The sequence below is a fragment of the Neopelma chrysocephalum genome, unplaced genomic scaffold, assembly GCF_003984885.1.
Source record: "Neopelma chrysocephalum unplaced genomic scaffold, ASM398488v2 Primary Assembly neopelma1_101, whole genome shotgun sequence".
Classification (NCBI taxonomy): domain Eukaryota; kingdom Metazoa; phylum Chordata; class Aves; order Passeriformes; family Pipridae; genus Neopelma; species Neopelma chrysocephalum.
This window is the reverse complement of record NW_020897764.1, coordinates 3591083-3609204: the sequence shown is the minus strand read 5'-3', so window position 1 is coordinate 3609204 and position 18122 is coordinate 3591083. Positions and strand designations below refer to the sequence as shown.

The 18122-nt window shown below is 40.9% G+C and overlaps 1 protein-coding gene and 1 long non-coding RNA gene across 3 annotated transcripts; one reads left to right on the top strand and one right to left on the bottom strand.

Annotated features, from left to right (window-relative positions):
• Positions 1 to 105: 105 nt before the first annotated feature.
• GORASP1 (golgi reassembly stacking protein 1) lies at positions 106 to 9507 on the bottom strand. 2 transcript variants are annotated; one of them, XM_027695447.1, is made up of 9 exons: positions 9378 to 9507; positions 6770 to 6850; positions 5498 to 5701; positions 4756 to 4842; positions 4279 to 4409; positions 3579 to 3720; positions 2898 to 3042; positions 2450 to 2605; positions 106 to 777 (listed from the first exon to the last, which is right to left on the bottom strand). In XM_027695447.1, exons 1-9 carry the CDS (start codon positions 9438 to 9440, stop codon positions 494 to 496), a joined length of 1293 nt encoding a protein of 430 aa, XP_027551248.1. In that variant the 5' UTR covers positions 9441 to 9507; the 3' UTR covers positions 106 to 493. The 2 variants fall into 2 exon arrangements, with proteins under 2 accessions (XP_027551248.1, XP_027551249.1); XM_027695448.1 differs by lacking the exon at positions 9378 to 9507 and adding an exon at positions 8383 to 8666.
• LOC113973398 lies at positions 3061 to 4424 on the top strand. Its single transcript, XR_003536205.1, has 2 exons — positions 3061 to 3288; positions 4221 to 4424. It is a non-coding gene; the product is annotated as an uncharacterized LOC113973398 (long non-coding RNA).
• Positions 9508 to 18122: the final 8615 nt, after the last annotated feature.

Sequence of the window (18122 nt, the reverse complement as noted above, 5' to 3'; positions counted from 1 at the left end):
AGTCTGAGGAGTATTAAGTAGGAATAAAAGTATCCTGGGGTGAGAAATGCCTTGCAAGGCACAAGAACTGTCTACCCAAGGAGTACCATTAGAAAAGCTTTCTAACAAAACTATAAATATTTTTTTAATGCCATCAATCATACTGATAAAATCATCACTAAGTGTCACTGTTCAGGCACAGTGCCTTCATAAATACATTCAGGAGCACTTGTAGGCAAACGTGAATTCTGGAACTTGACATTTTGCCAGTGTCCAACTTGTTTCTGCATTAATTTCTCCATTAATTTGGTGATTTTTGGACAGCATTCAAAGTTTGAACACAGATCAGTCCATTAAACAGTGATTGGAAAATACAACAAGATATGTACTTCATGTGATTTCTTTTCTAGTATTGTCTACACTAACAAAATAGAGTAACTGTAATTCTTTCAAGATCAGAAAAATATTCCAAGCTGCAGCATTTGACAGTCTGTAAACACGAGCAGGGTCCATTTCACTCGGGATCTTGTGCAGCTGCTTCTTCTTTCTGTTCACTTGCTGCCTCTTCCTCTGGTTTCTCTGGAGCAGTGGTTAATGAGCTCTCCGTGCTGTTCACGAGCAGCTTTGATTCTTGGTTATCAGGATCAGTTCCTAGAGTTGTTTTTGAAGAAATTTCATGAGGAAGAGGAAAAGAAGGTAAAGGTGGAATTGAACGTAGTAGGTCATCCAGCTCTGGCTGCTTGACTGAGCCTTCAGAATACAGGGTTATATCTTCAGGGGCCAAAGCTGTGGCATGTTCTGGGAAACGGAAATGGTTTGTAAGAAAATAAAAACTGGCAAGGTAACAAGCAGCACCCCTGGTTACCCTAGAAAAATCAGCCTGAATGAGACACCTTGTACAGGCACATGAACAGATTCACAACTGTCAAGTACATGGGCTGCATTTACTCAGTTCTCCCCAAATCCAGAAAATCTGATGGTGCACACAGGTTTTTAAAAGACCATGAACCTTTGGGTCTGTTGTGTTCTTACTGTTACTGTTATTTTGCGTTGCAACTCTTACAGTCACCCTACCTTTTGGAAGGGAAAGGCAGGCATCCTCTGAATATATTTATTTTTTTTAAACAGAAAAGTGTGTTGGGTTTGCACAGCCAGGTTTTGGTAGTAAGAGGCTACAGGGGTGGCTTCTGTGAGAAGCTGCCAGAAGGTTCCCCCATGTCCAAGGGAGCCAATGCCAGCAAGCTCCAAGGCTGAGCCCATCGGTGTCAGTGGCAGCACCTCTGGGATAATGTATGTAAGAAGGGGGAAAATTCCCACTGCAAAACAGCAGCCAGAGAGAGGAATGAGGATATGCAAGAGAAACAACTCTGCAGACTCCTGGGTCAGTGCAGGAGGGGCAGGAGGTACCCCAGGCATCAGAGCAGAGATTCCCCTGCAGCCCCTGGTGCAGCCCATGGAAGGCTGTGGGGGAGCAGCAGAGATCCACTGCAGCCCGTGGAGGAGCCCATGCTGGAGCAGGGGGATGCCCAAAGGAGGCTGTGACCCTGGGGGAAACCTGTGCTGGAGCAGGGTCCTGGCAGGACCCCTCACAGGGGACCCAGGCTGGAGCAGTCTGTTCCTGAAGGACTGCACCCCATGGAAAGGACCCATGCTGGAACAGCTCCTGAAGAACTAGAGCCCGTGGGAAGGACCCACATTGAAGAGCTGGATCTCTGTGGGAAGGACCCCATGCTGGAGCAAGGCCAGTGTGAGGAGCTCCCCCACTGGGGAGGAAGGAGCAGCAGAGACCTGTGATGAACTGACTGCAGCCCCCATTCCCAGTCCCCCTGTGCCTCTGGCAGGAGGAGATGGAAAATTTGTGAGTAAACTTGAGCCCAGGAAGAAAGGGGGGGGAGAGGGGAAGTGTTTTTAAGATTTCAGTTTATTTCTCGCTATCCTCCTCTGATTTGTTTGGTAAGAAATTAAACTTATTTCCCCAAGTTGAGTCTGTTTTGCCCATGACAGCACCTGGAGAGGGATCTCTCCCTGCCTTTATCTCGACCCATGAGGCTTTCACTGGATTGTTTCTCCCCTGCCCAGCTGAGGACGGAGAGTGACAGAGCGACTTAGTGGGCACCAGGTGTCCAGCCAGGGTCAACCACCACAAAAAGACAGTATTAAGATGACTAACTAAAAAACTTCAGTTTTGCTTTACAACTGTGGTACAAAAAGTCATTTACACTGCTTTTAGAAATACCTACTTTTAAAGTCAGTTTAATCAATATTTTCTTTTAAAGAAAAAGACACACTTTCTATAATCTTATAAAAAAGCCCATTAGTTTTTGTCCATTTCTGCTACTTTTTCCATCTGATTTTTGCCTGTCCTTTCTGATTTTTATTAAAATTCGCTTATTTCCAGAAAGTGTGACAATGTTGAGCAGGTATGGGTTGGTGCAATTCCAGAAATAAAGGAAGTCTTGAATGCACTTACCAAAATACGTAGAGGCTTCATCATTTGACATTAATTTTTCAGGGGCTGTGGAAGCACCTGCTGCTGGTGTGTTGAAGGAGGCAGATGGGGACATGCTGGACACTTCTGTTAAGCTAGTGAGCTCAGAAAATGAAATACCAGACATATCTAGAAATCCTGAAGGAGAAAGCGAATATTACATCACTTTTTTAGATACAACACAAAATTCTAGATTAAAAAAGACAAGTTATATCCAGACTAAAGTCAGTGAAGTCCCCTCCCTGCTAAATGCAAATAAATTTCACTTATGTGGTACCTCAATTCTATAGCTCTGAAATTCAGGGAAGTCAAAAATTTCAAGGAAAACAACCGCCAATGCTCACAGTTCTACATTTAAGTCTCAAGCTTGTATATTCATTTATTTAGATGTCCTCTAAAGAATTGCTGAAAACCACCTAAGAAAATATACCTGGATCCATAACTCTCTGGAGAGGGGGAGGAGGAGAAAGTGAGCTTTCTGGTGAATAACCACTCATTTCTTGATCTCTGGAATGATCCAAGTTCATGACTGTTTCAGAGCTGTCACTCTGAGAGGTAGGTGCCAACAATGGAGTCTGGAATAAGACAGTAAGAAGGAAAAACATCTTTTTACATTGAAAGCTTCACCTGAAGCCAACCTCCCTATGAAAGCATCCTGCCTGTTTCCAGATACACCAATTCAGAGAGAATCTGTGATGCTGAAATTGAAAGCCAAACACCAATTAGGACATCAAAGTGTTCCAGTTCAGCTTTTAAAGCCAGTATGTTCTTAGAAGAACAGTCCATGCTCAGTTCTTGTAGGTGTTTTTTTTCCTAGTGAGGTAAGTGTTCTTCTAATGTCATTCTCATTGACTGGTACAACTGTAGTATAGAGCATGCAAGTCTTGAAAATAGGAGGAAAATACCTGGCAAAAACTTGTATCAGCCAACACTGGTGATCTCACACCTGCTCAGCACCCTCAGCTCTCACTTTCCCTTCACCCAACTCCATTTCACTCAACCAAAATTAAACACTGTACTCCAATACACGGTGTTACCAATGTTCAAAAAAAGTAGAACATTTTCAAACTCCAGAGAACATCCCAGAGATTGGCATTTATTTCTTACCTACCTCTGTGTAACCATTAGTGGATGGTACAGAAGTTCCAGCTTCTGGTGAGGGTGAAGGTGGTTTGCTTTCTGGTTTTTTCTTTGATGTTATGGATTGTGTTGGAATTCTGTGCAAATAGCCATATCCAATACCACATCCTAAGCTGTACGAGGCAAGTAAATCAAGACTTAAAACAAGTGTTCTTAACAAAACTAGTGTTTTAAATTTTGACTCTTCACAACAAGAAGAGTTTGTGTCTTTCATCTATAGCAGGAAATACCTACCTGCAAGAGTCGTTTCACTTACAGTACTCAGGGAATGCTGTGCAGTTGACTTTTAAAAATACACAGCTTAGCTTTCAGTTGATTGGGTTTATATCTTTACAGAATGTATCATCTGACCTGATGTGGGTTTTGCTCTTGCTTTAGCTCAGTGTTTGACTATGAGAATGAAGACAGTGAATCTGCTAATGGAGAACTCAACACAGGGTTTTTGCCATTTGATTCAACTCAAAAGGATTAGATCCAGGATGAGCCCAATTCCTAGTTCTAAGCTTTTTTTTTTTTTATGAAGAGATTAACAGTTTTGTGTGATAAGTGTAAGGAAACAAGGCTTAACTTGAAAACAACAAGCTGCAATTGACAGTAATAATACTCTTAACAGGATCTCATTTACAGCAAGTATATAACCTGTCTTCAAGTGACTGTCCAGAGATCAGTACCTTCCTTCTCCACCCCAAGCTCCATTGGGAGTCACAACTACCTCTCGAATGGAATCTGCTTCAGTGTTATAAACCATCAGCTTCAGCGGCTTCCCCTCATGGGATTCAATCAGGGAAAAGAAATCCTCTGACTGAGAAAAAAAAAAGAAAGACGAAGTTAATAAACTCACATGTGCAAGACAAGGAGCTGGAAGCAAGTCAGCATTTTATGTAGTCAACATGAGACGTTAAAAACCCAGAGCCAGAAAACTCACTGGTGTAGTTTGATCTTTAATGGCAACTTCTTGTTATTGTCACATTAAAAAGACAGATAATGTTCACCTCAACAATAAAGCATCTGCCATAAATACCAACCTCCCCAAATCCCCAAACACCATCCCCATACGCTTGATGTACACAGAATTAGATTTATGAAAAAACAAATCCTACAACATACACTTGGCAAAGACAATCAGTCCCTACTGGAATGCACCCTACCTCCTGGAGAATCTGATCAGATCCAACAACGTAGTCAGTGTAGGGCTGTAGACCAGCCAGAGCTGCAGGAGATGCAGGTTCAACGTCCTGTGAAAGAATGACAGTTGTCATCTGCACGGGCAGCAGGATAAACCACCCCGAGATCAAAGGGAAAGCTAATGCCAAAAACAGCAGAAGGAGAGAACATTTTGTTTATGGGATAAAACAGAAGTCCTTGAATAGTCTACATCTAGGTGTGATGTGACATCTTGTAAAACATGCTGAATAATAAAGACCAAGATGCTACCAATTTAAAATAAGATACTCCAAAGATGTGGAAAAGTTGCATTTATTTAAACAACTGGAAACATAAAAAACAGTTTTTCCTTTTCAGTTCTACCTCTAATTTTAAAATAAATTTGTGGTGCTTTTTGTAATATTAATTTAATGGAGTTTAGCCAACACAGAGACACCAATCAGGCCAGAATGTTTTTGCTTTTGACATTGATTCTTCAACAAAAAAAAACCTTCCCATCTACACTATTGGGTCTGGTTGGGATGGAGTTATTTCTGTCACAGCGACAGGCAACACCGACAGCCACCTACTCCTTGTCCCTACTGAAATAGCTCAAACCTTCAAGACTTTGCTTCCTTCCTCTGTGAGATTTCAGCACTGTACTTTGCATAAAAGTTACTTCTAAATATTACACTGTAAAGCAAGGTTGTATGAACACTGACAAGCCACCAAAGAATTCTCTCTCACCAAAACATGCCAAACGTGTTCGTTGGCTCCCTGGAAGCTGCAGAACCTCACGCTGGCTCCAAGAAGGCCTTGTCCTCCCCACATGTTACTGGGGACCACCTCCACCTCTCTTATTTTCATTGTTTTGATATTATACACCTCCAGCTTCACTGCTTTCTCAGCATTTGCCTTCAGCAGGTCTTTCAACATATTGTTTTCCTTATTCTGTAGAGCACAGAAAGAGATACAGGATTAGATTAACATTATTCCCAGCTGCACCTGTAACATATGCCACATCTCAGGCAGAATTTGAATACAAAGAACCAAACCCATCAAAGTTTAGGCTCTGTGGTTCACAAACAGCCCCAGCAGTTCAATTTTCTTTTATTAGAAAGCAGTCAGTACTGTCAGCACATGTCCCTTTACATAAGTAATTGCTGTTACTCCATTTCATCACTTGCATGAAATGCTTCACAACTGCTATTAAGTAATACCAGAAACATGAGATGTCAACTCTGTAGTCTAACAACGAGCAGCAACATTTCACTTCATGTCTCTGAGCCCTTCAAAGTCACTGCAAACTGACTGTGAAAGGACAGACTATTTGGGACCAGTTGACAGAACCATCATCGTGTCTGTCACGTTAAAAAGATTAAATGATCTTCCACCACAATCACCATTACAACAAGCACTTCCAAAAAGACATCTCTGCTCATAAAAGCAAGACAAACTTAATGAATTCAGCTTGTATGGGGTTAGGGTGAAGCATACAGGTGAAGCTCTGAGCCTGTTAAATAAACAAACAAAAGAAACCCAACCAAACCCCCCAAAAAACCACCAAACCAGAACTCAACTCTTCTCTCACAACTCAACCTATTGTGTTCTTGGTCCCAAAAGTCTAAGCAGACAGGCTACGATTCTTTTTCAGGTTTTATCAAATGTTGAAACAAGTTTGTTTAAACAAATGTTGAGCTCTTACTACTGACTCACCAGTTCAATATTCACCTTGTGGCAAAAAATACGTAGGAATGAGTAATAACATAAACATTGCGTCAACCTGTTAAGAAGTTAAGGTGAGCAAAGGCATAAATAAGACCCTTTCCTCGAATTTGGATCCAGCCAGAGAAGAGACTCTGAACACCAGCAAATTTTACTTTATTTTTAATGCCACATACAATGTGAAAAGCTTTCTTTACTGTGACAGTTTTGGCTTCTATTTTTTAATCAACACAACACCCATAGTTCATGCAGGGAAGAAAAAAAAAACCAACATTAAAATCCTTTGAGACTTACAAGCCTCGTGTGTCCAATGGCAATGATGAAATCAAAGAAAGGTTCCAGTCCTCCTTGTTGAGCTGGGGAGTTTTCTTGGACCTGAAAAACATACATTTTATTATTATTAAACACTGATCTCTAGTTACATAAGTAAAAGTCTTAATGTTTACACAATTCCATATTTACTTTTGAGCTGAACCAGAGATAAGATACCAAATGACAGATTTCAGGAAGCAATCCACAACTGTGAACTAAGTTTTATAAAACTATGAGCAACAGGTGTTCAAATATGGCTGTAAAAAGCAGGTTTTTAACCCCATAGAAAACACAAATATTGTGATTCAGTGTTCACAGCCTGGAATTTAAATACTGAATACTTTGGAGAAAGGTTTAGTTCTCAAACTGCTGCTTCAGGATCTCTTCCATGCTTCTAACAGCCTGAGAACATCGAGATCCCCACTTACAGCAGAGCTGTTTTTCCATAAACACAATTTACACTTGGGTTCCCACAGTTTCCAGCCCACTGGAACGGGAACACTTAGATGAGCACACTACAAACGCTGCCTCACCACAGGTACTGGTCAAGGAAACTGCCACCACTCACAAAGGATTCCTAAGAAATAAGAGCTGCAGCATCTTGATTTCATTATAACCAAGTTGTCACAGGACAGGTGCAACAAATAGAGAGAACACTTATTGAAATGCATTCACACCAAGATAAACCCCACCACGAGTTACACAGTGTGCAAATTCTGTGAGAGGCCACCCACTTCCAAGGTACACTATGAAAGCAACAGGATGTTAAGGAACCACTGCAAACGTGCTGACAAGTTTGCACTGATTTTAACTTTACTTTTTGTTATCTCAGCAGCCCTTGACCTCATATATTTGACTCCTGAAGCGCACCTCAAAGTTTAAGCACCAAGTTACAACCCAGGCATCATCTAAACTGAGAAGCTCATTGCTAGGAAAGTTTAACTACCATATTTTATATTTGGTCTGTACAATATATACAGCACTAAGCTGCTGTATTGGGGTTTTTTTAATAGTTAAAGTGTATTGGTACTGGGGCTTTTGCTGGCAGAACTGTCTGTAAGTTATAAAATACACCAATAAAATAGTTTTATATTTTATATATATTTATATTTACATATATTAATGTAAATATACAGTTATTATTTTATAGTTATAAAATAATAGCATGGTTACTTCAGCAAAAGCTTTTAAAGCAAAACTAAGAATAAAAATCATGCTTTATTATTAAACAGTCAAGACTGAGCACTGTAACCACAATTGGAGTAGGAAGTATTAACTTTCATCACAACCCTAAACTGCAAACAGACAGCTTTATACTGAACCAAAGGTTAAAAATGTTTACATACAAATTCTAAACAATGTTCAAGAAGCCTTAGAATGAAACCATCACGTTACATAATGTCCAGGATGAAAATGTACACAAGAAGCACGTGAAAGTTACTACAGAGCTCAGGACGTTGGTGTTCGGGTGTCTAAGAGCCACACAGGTTCCCACAGGGAGCTGTGAGCTGCAAAAAAAAATCCTGCTGCACTTGGTTTTCAAAATGACCCAGTATCAAGAGCTGCATGAATTCCCTGGAGAAAAGAGAAATTACTTTGTCTTCTGCAGACTGCTGGTCACCAAAATCATCCTCCGGTACAGAAACCTGAGCAGTGTCCTGCGCTCAGCATGAAAGGAGGACCAACACTCATTTCTGACGGAGCAGGCTCAGTTCAGGAGACTGACACTCGCAGATACAGAGCACCAGTACCCCAAACACACCTCGTGACACCGAGAAACATAAACTGGGCTGATGTGTAAAGCAGCACGTGGCAACAACACTTCCACTCTGATTCCAGCGAGGGAGAGCACCCACCAATCGAAATGATAACTCATTCAACAGCTGTTATCAGCAACACCTCTGCCTATCCTGGAAACGCCGGGATACGCCTTTACACCACTGTGTGTGCAGACAGTGCTGGATATACAAGAGTCAAAACAAACTCGCAAATACATCCAGCGCCGGGGGGAGGCTGGAGCAGGATTTAATCTCCGGACAAGATGTGAAGATCCACACAGAAGGGAGCAGGGAGAGAGGGAAAAGGAGAAGGGAGAAGAAGAAAGAAAGGCGCAGGAAGAGGGGGAAGGGAACCAAGAAAGAGGGAAAAGGAACAGGGAAGGAGGGGAGAAAGGAGAGAAGGGAGAAGGGAGAAGAGAGAGGAGGGGAACGGGGGAGAGGGGAACAGGGGGAGGAGGAACGGGGGAGAAAGAGGAGCAGAGAGAGAGAGGGGAGCAGGGACAGAGAGAGGGCTAGACTACTCTTAAAACTACTCCAGGTTCCCCCAGGGCAGCCCCGCAGGCTCCCCCGGGCTGTCTCGCACCAGGACCCAGCGGGTCGCGGCACCCGCGGGCACCGAGAGCGGCGCGGCCGCCCCGCCCCTGCCGGCGTGGCAGCTCCCGGGAAGGGGCCGACAGGTGGGAGCCGTGGAGCCTCAGCCCCCACAGGCCGGCGGCCAAGCGGGACGCCCCCGCACACGCCCCAGCGCCCAGAGCCCCTCGCGGCCCTCCCACCCTCCCTCCGTCCCGCGGGCCCGGCGGCGGCCGCCTTACCCCGTGCACGTGGAAGCCCTCGGCGCCGCCGCCGGGGCCCTCGGAGCTGGAGCCCAACCCCATGGCCGCGACACCGCCACGGACCCGCTCGGACCCGGCCGGACCCTCAGGCGGCGGCGGCAGCGGCGGCGGCGGTTCCGAGCATCGCCCTCGCGCCGCTCCCGCAGGCCTGAGCAAGCGAGCGCCGAGCGCGGCGCCGGCGCGCGGCGGGGCGAGGTAAGAGATCAGCTCCACTCCGCGCCCTGGCGCGCGACGGCGGGGAACGCCCCCTAGCGACGGGGGCGGGGCCGGGGAAGCGAGGCGTTGCCGCGATAGGCGGGGCCAACGCTGAGGGGGCGGGGCCAGTGTGAGGGGTGGGGGGAGCCGTCGAACCTTAAAATTAAAAAAAAAAAACAAAACAAAAAGAAAATCACAAAATCACGGAATCTCAGGGTTGCTTAGGTTGGAAAAGAGCTCTGAAATCAGCGAGTCCAACCTCTGACCGAACACCACCGTGTCAGCCAGACCGTGGCACTCAGTGCCACGTCCAGGCTTTCCTTAAACACCTCCGGGGCAGCGACTCCGCCACCTCCGTGGGCAGCCCATCACAACATCTAATCACCCTTTCTGCTTTCTGTGGAGAAGTTCTTCCAAATGTCCAACCTAAACATCCCATGTCGCAGCTTAAGACCATAAAAAAGAAGGAAAAAAAAACACGCAAAACCAAACCAGTTCTCTACTGTTTTCACTACTGTTCTCATTCTTACAGCCTTTAAAAATCATTCCTCCGTTATTATAACCCACAAAGAGATTATTGTTAATATTTTAGCAATATCGACTTCACATATACATTTCTAAAGAGCATGTGTTTCTCTTCCTCTCCGTAGGCACATCTCTGGTGTTGTGCTCTAGAACGGTGTTTCCACCAGCTGAGACGATTTTTAGCATTAAGAGGTGAAGAAGCAAATCAATGGCCTGGTGTTGTTTTTCAAGGCACAGTGGGTATGTGGGTGATCACCAAGAGGTGGTGATATTTCCACCCCCCAGAAATTTCATGCCTGTGTTTTACTTGGGATAAATTCTTCTGATTCTGCCTCCAGCTCTCTAATGGAAAAGTTCTGAAAGTTTTCAAGGTAGCAGTAATAATTTGAAGCATTATTGTATTATTATAGATAAAGTGCCAGTTATATTTCCTGTGTGGGTACTTTCATTTCAGGTATAAAAGCATCCATTTCAGTAAAACTCCTTGGCAGCGCTGCTCTCACCTCCAAAATGTCATTTTTCCGAAGGATCCATCTACATAATTTCTGTGGTTCAAGTGTGATGCATAAAGACATAAGAGAAAAAGAGCTGCTTCTCCATCCTCTGCCTTTGCTTCCAAGCGAAATTCTAAATTTCCCTGTTGCTTCAGTAGCTAATTATGCATGAAAGCCACACACACTGACTCGTTTTTCTCCAAAGAAAGATCTGGATATTCTCAGGAGCCTCTTTAAGTGACTTTTTCTTGGAGTTGTCTCTAAGCTGTGACTGCAGATCTGTGCAGCACATTTATTGAGTAGATGGCAGAAGTGCATGTAAGCATTCAGAAAAAAAATAAAATTGTGCCAAACGTTTTTCTGTGGGGTTTTTTTTGCTGTGTATATTTGGGAACCTTACCACATAGTTGTCTTTTTTCTTAAACTGCTTTTCTCCCTCGTATTTTTTTACAACAGGTGAGCCAGTGAAGAACTGTAGTGTGGGTGGTGTAATTGTGTTTCTACAAATAGAAATGAGAAATGTTTCTTCAGTCATATCAAAAGAAGATGCCAGAGAAGAGAGTCTGATCCCAGTATAAAATTAGCTCTTTGGAAATATAAGATCATAGAAAAAAATATATATGTACAGGAATTCTTTGCATTTGTGTTTACCATGGAAGGCAATGAGGAGGTTCCCATCCCCAAACCTTTCTTTGCATCTGTCTCTTGTCAAGGTGGAGGTCAAAGAGCCCATAAAGAGACAAGATGGACTTGCAGGAATAGGTGATACTTCCTGTAAACTTACAGGAATAGGTGATACTTTCCCAATTTCTTTGGAGGAACAGGGGAATGAGACAGCACAGCATAAGAAGTTGTGTTGAACTGCTTAAAGCCCATTGGCTGCAGGGGAGTGGAAAGTACCAAATACCCTGCTTTTTGGAAGGAATTCTAGTACAAATCTGAAGGGGAGGTCTGTAAGTGTCAACAAAGTAATAGAAGCTATAATAAATAGTCATTTTTTCCTGGATGTCTGAGTATTATGTTCTTGGAAAAAGCTCACATGGCCCTGATAAGGGGATATCCCACCTAACACGTCTATTGCAGTTCCTAAAGGTGTTAACAAACACACAGAAAGAAGTGATCTTTTTGCTTAGATTTCAAAAAAAAAAGCTTTATCAGGGTTTTTTAAGGAAACTAAGCAGCAATACTGTAAGGTGTATTTATTTCAATGAGTAGTTAAAAGATAAGAAATAGATGTTAGAAGCCAATGATCACTGAATGGAAAGATCATCTGAAGAGTGATCGAAAAAACCCAGACATTGCTTTTCTTCATGTTCTGAAAGCCCTGGAAAGAGAGATCAGCAGTGAGATGACAAAAGGTGTAAAAAAATAGATAAGGTGGTCTTTTTTTTCCCCATGTGCTTTTGCATTTTACTTGTCAAAAGTTCCAACAGTTTGAAACTTGGCATTGCATTAGCCCAGTGTTTCATGCTATTATGCAGGTTAAATAGGAGTTGTAGTATGAAAGAAATAATTTGATAGATGTGGGTATATTTTACGTTTAATTTACTAAGTAGACTAGTACAAAAATTAGTGTTGCTGTCACTAAAATTACTGAAAAAATCTAATCTGCCCTGGACCACTCTTTTGCATCAGTTTTGTTTATTTAGAAAAATACTTTAGTTCCTGTTTATTCAACACTTGAGCAGTGCTTCCATATGAAATTTGTCACCTTACCCAAAGTTCAGAGACTTCAATAAATTATTAAAGGGCAGCATTGCATAGCAGAATCTCTAGTGACACATTGTGTACTCTCATGAAAAGAAATCAAGGTTTGTTTTCATGTAAATCCCTTGAAGAGGATTCCGTGCTACACTAAAGATTTACTTTGAATGTTGTGTGGGTGTTTCTAGAACGGCGGCACAAGGGTATTTCAAACTCTAGAGGAGAACACTAACTAGTGGCTACTTCTTCTACAAGAGGTAATAAATTTTAGGAATACAAAAATCCTGAAAGACATGGAACACTTACAGCTCACACAGGAGTGACCCAAGGTTCAGCTGGGGACTGAGATGAAGTTCTGTACAAGGTCATGGAAGATTTACATTCTGTGTCAGGATAGAATTCCATAATACTTTTCAGTGTCCCTGTTTTCAAAAATAATTAATTTTTTTAAGATGTACTTTCTAAAGAAGAAAACTTACTACTTTACTACCCAAGCTGCAAATGCTGAACAATTTTGATTTCAGTAGCACAATCTGTCAAAATCTGAAAATATATGTGTGTTTCAGGATTAGGAGGTTTTTTTTCATTTGACTGCTTTTGCTACTACGTGACTTTTCAAAATTTGACACATTTACCACATTTTTCTTTGAATATTTATTTCTAGATTGTTAAGGTGGTTTAAACCTGGAAAATAAGAGAAGCAGGAACAACGCAGAGACTAATGAATTATATTTTGCAGGAGTGTTTTTATGGCTAATGGATAAAAATTATGAAGGACTTGACAGAAAGCTAGAAATGTCTCCTGGATCTAGGGAGGGAGTGTATCAATGGCATTTCATCCATAGCAAGGCAGAAGTCCTCAGTATTAAAAAAGTAAAATGAGATCATCAGACTTTTGTCAAAATATAAGAACGTATAAATATGCAAAAACTAATGTATACTGTACAGATTATAATTATTCAGATTCCATTTCTTGTTTACTATATAATCTGGGATAATTAAATAATTTTACTTTTTTTTTTGGTGGATATTTTTACATAATTCCAAAACATCTTCTGAGGAGCAAGAATTTTTTTTTTCCTGGAGTGGGAAAATAAAATAATGGTTGGGGTAAAACTGTTTCATCGGGTCTACTTACATTTGTTTGTAACTTTGGAATGACTTTGATGTAGTTATATGCCAGAGGCAAAGAGCCTGGAATTAAAAGGCTTTCTGAACAGGTCTTACAGACTGTTCTGCTGAGAGGGAAATCCTGACCTACTGACAAAAAGGTCCAAGAAGATTTTCCAGCCTCTTCTTCCTGTGTGTTTTCTCTGCAATTATTCTTTCCTCATTAGTTGTGTTGTACAGGAAACAGTTGCATTTAAAAAGTTTCTGAAAACAGACAAAGGAGACCGTCTGGTCCCACGTGACATTGAACAAAGGTGCCATATTTGTGTCATGAAAACTGGCTACTCCATAACTGATGGGTGAAATTGTTGTCAAGTTTCTGAATAAACACTTTTTGAAATCTTACTTTTTAAATTTTGTTCCATTAATTGTGTATTAGACATTGAAAATATGATTGTATTATTGTTAATACATGTCCAAGAGCTATATTTTAGGCATTCTTTAAAATACTTTGTCAACAGAGGATTTTCATTTTGTAATAAAGTCAGTAAATTATAAAAAACAACTAATTGGTGATGTGAGGTTAAAACCATAAAAACTGGCAGATCATAAGAAATATAGTATGATTGTTAAAGTGCTTTAAGCCACTACAAATACTGCAGTGTTATGGCATTTCCACACAATGACATCTCTATGAGGACTTCGCTTTTGCAGATTCTGGTTTTTGAAAGAAATGTCATTTATCATTCACTGAAATAGAGCTAAAACAATATAATACAGAACTGGCAGATTTTGCAGAGAACTGTAAACTTTAAATGATTAATTTTCAAAGCTCTTTCTATGCTTAGCAATTACAGCTTGCCTGCAATATCAGTCTTTTCTAAAGGCCCCTATGTAAATGTGAAATGTGTGCTGACTGTTCTACATTTAGATATGTAGATACAGTTTGAAAAGCTGCAGCTGAATTAGTTGTAGATTCCTTTTTTCTCAATCAGTGGAGAAAAACAGGCAACTCTTGGCTGTAGCTCTTATTAAAGATTTTGCATGTCCAGTGTACAAGTAATTGTTCAGTATGGCAGAAGGGCTGTGTGAATAAAGATCTTTAGCCTCTTTCCAAACTGTTTTCTGTAGAATTCATCAGAAATTATGAAGGAATAACCATTCAAACTTTCTAAAGGGTAAATGCTTTAAATATTAACTGCCTGAACTCAGCAAGGTTCAGAAGTAAGCTTGCAAAATAGAAGAAATTCTGTGAATGAGCTTAATTAGTTAAATCAAGAATGATGAAAAAAGCTAATGGGAGATTAGTTCTTTGCCATTGTCAATATAAAATCTTTGTATAATAGTAGGCCTATGATAAATTTTAAGATGAGCAAAGAAGTTGACCCTAAACAATTAATGTTTAGGTAAAAATAATTGGGGGTAGAACTAAACATTACTGAGGATAGATTACAGAAATTCAATATTCAAAATTAAGAGGCAGAGCATCTAGTAGATCAAACCTCTTTAAAATGCATTTTCTTAAGGAAATTCATTTCATCTTGAACTTTTGCAGTTGATTTGCAGGACCTTTATCGTCCTGAAAAAGTGGGATCTTTTTCAATCTTTTAAAGATGCTGAACTTTCTTCAAAAGATGCCCTTTGTTACCTGATCTGTTTTGAACAAAGTGAACTCGCTGTTGAGTTGGAAGCTACTTGATGGCAGAATCATTGTCCTTGGTGGAATGGTGCTGACTAGGGTAGTCAGGTCAACACTAAGATCTCTACATAGTGCCTACAGACCTAATTAATTTGCTTAAACACAGGTTTTCAGTGGCAGCTGAGATGCCTCAGGGTGCTTGAGAACCTGAACAAGGCTGTTTGTTGTTACACATGAATGACATGATGCCGGTGCCTTTCTGGAACAGGTGGTAAAGCTTATCCACAGTGGTATCATCCACTTCACTGGCAAATATTAATAAAACTGTCAAGACCTTCAGTCATATTTATTTATACCTCTTGGAAGACTTACACGGGATGCTCATAAATGGGAATTCTTGTTTCCCTAACAGTGATAAGACAACATCTTCATATATACCTCACACATAAACAATTTAGGTTATCATCACGTTGCTAACAGTATCACCTCTTCAGGACCTGTAAAGAATTGAATCTTTTATAAAGAAAGATATTTGTACATTTAAAAGTTGCTGGGCAGAGACAAGGGTTCAGGACTTAGTGGATTTTGTTGTACTAGTGTGTTTCAAGCTCCCTGTTGTATTTACAAGAGAGAATTTTCTTTTAATATAAATAACATATTGATGCTCAGTGGTAAAGAGAGTTTTGGCGTTTCCAAAGCTCCAGAGTGCTAAATTCAGTATAGCCATGTTTTAAAGTCTTTCTTATTACTGAGGCTTGCAGAGACTAAGCAGTTTATTCTTTTGTGTCCATTACTGTACCAGTGCTATCAGAGCTGCTCGGGTTGGTAGGCAAAGGTATTTCCTGTACAAACAGAGCCCTTGGAAATCTTCCAGCATTTCAGCTGTGCTGCTGGATGCAGAAGCAGCTTAGCTGGGTTGATAGCAGTGGGGCAGTAATGCAGTCACCAGCACACTGAAATAACGTGAATAGTGTTTGGATTCAGCCACCTACAAGCTTTGGAAGTGAATGGGTCTCCCACGGAATGGTCGAGGTGGCAAGAGACGTCGGAGGTCACCTTGTCCAACCCCAGGGCTCAAGCAGGGGCTGCCTAGAGCCAGTTTCCCTGGGCCACGTCAGACTGTCAGCCCTGTGAAGATATGTCAGATACTCCAGGGAACTTAAAAGCCTTTATAAGCCTATGTTTAAGTGACTGAGTCACTCCATAGGGATAAAGAGTATGAGCTGATTAACTCTTTAGGCTTCAGCCTCCTTATTATCATCACAGCCCCTTTTCTGGACTTGTTCCAGTACATGAATGTTTTTTCTTGCACTGGGGAGCCCAGAACTGGACAGAGCACTGCAGGGATGCACTGCAACAGCTGCTGGATACAGAGGGGGAATTACTTCCCTTGACCTGCTGCACTTCAGCTGATTCAGCCCAACACATGGTTGGCTTTATTTGCTGCAGGGGCTCACTGCTGACTCGTGTCCAATTTGTTGTTCACCAGGACTCCCAGATCCTTTTCTGCAGAGCTGCTCTCCAACCAGTCAGTGAATTGAGATCTCTGGTTTGGACCAGAAAAAGGCAGTTTCAAGGCAGATGTCTGCTCCTCAGTTGGTGCCCAAGCAACACAGAGATGTGAAATAAACTGCTCTGAAAAACCATCAGAAATTGTTGCAATTGTAATTTCATTTTCAGGAATCTCTCTTACACTCTTCATTGTTGCTGCAGGTTTTTAAATACAACAGAGAACACTGAAACATGACCCTCTGGAGCAACCAGGCTCAATTTCTTCTCAGCAGAAGCTGGCAGCACTGATTATTGTCCAGCACTATCAGCATCAGAAGGACTATGTACAAGCTACTGAAAGATATAAAAGTTCATTAACATACGCTCCAACAATAGAGAATGTATTTTTTCAAATCTCAATTAACCTGTCATTCATAGTTGCTATATACAAGGTGAGAGTAATTGCTCTTTTGGTGTCACGTCCTCAAAAAATATAGAAAAGTTAATATTTATTGATTTTTCAAAACCATAGAATTACCAGGGGGGAATTCTTAAATCACATTTCTCACATTAGAATGGAATAACAACCAAACAGGAACACAAACATAAAAAGAAAATCCACCCACGCTAGCCATTTTTGTCCTCATTTCTCTATTCAAAAAAAGTATCAAATTGAAAAATATTTAAAAATTCATATGTAATACAGTAAATCACCAGAAGAGAGCATCTTATTACAAATGCAAAAATCAGGTCACACTTAACAAAAAGGAAAATTGTTCAGGTATGGTATTCTACGTGCAGCAAAAGCCAGTTCTTAAAGACCGTAAAGTATTGGTTTGGAAAAACTCCCATTTACGTTTGTGAATGTTTGATTCTCAGGGCCATTAACCGGCAGAAAATTGCACTGAATTAAGTATGAATTCAATCTACACTTTTACTGAGAATTAATGATATGCAACATATCACAAGCTTTAATGTCTTGCAAGCACATGCAGTTTCATTTAAATAGAACAGCTATGAACATTTTCCAGGATTGCTCTGATTTTCAAAGAGTGGGCATCTCCTTATTATTGTACTTGACTTCCTTTGTGTTTCCTCCAGTTGTTTATTCATGACAGAAATTATGTTAGCCCTGTCACTTCGGATAATTAATGATGCACAAGGAAAATCAGCAAAGAATATCCTTGGCTGATTATTCATAATTACTCGGATACTGCAATAGTTGTGCTAATGGGGAAATCTATCTTTGATTTAATTATAAAAGTAGATTGAAATTGCTTTGGAAAAAATTGATTTGCTCTGTTTCTGTCTTCTGTGACAGAACTCAGTAGAGAGAAAATAAGAGGCTCTTGATACTTATTACAATTGTTATCTAAATACATCTTTTTTAATTACTTCTTATTTTCTCAGATAATAATGAAGTTGGCTGATTTTAATTTGGATGATTGATTGTCAAGATGGAAAAACTGTTCCCCAGTCTACACACCAGCTCGCTGTTTTTACATAAAAGTGCTAATCAGAAAATTGCTTCATGAAATAGGTTGGCATCACTAATATTTTTCCAGA

Excerpts from the sequence above, each read along its gene's own strand:
- GORASP1 (XM_027695447.1), bottom strand. The coding sequence starts at position 9,440 with ATGGGGTTGGGCTCCAGCTCCGAGGGCCCCGGCGGCGGCGCCGAGGGC. Across the intron at positions 3,721-4,278 it reads GCTTGGGGTGGAGAAGGAAG|CTTAGGATGTGGTATTGGAT; the intron begins GTACTGATCTCT and ends TGCCTCGTACAG. Across the intron at positions 778-2,449 it reads TGAAGCCTCTACGTATTTTG|AACATGCCACAGCTTTGGCC; the intron begins GTAAGTGCATTC and ends TCCGTTTCCCAG.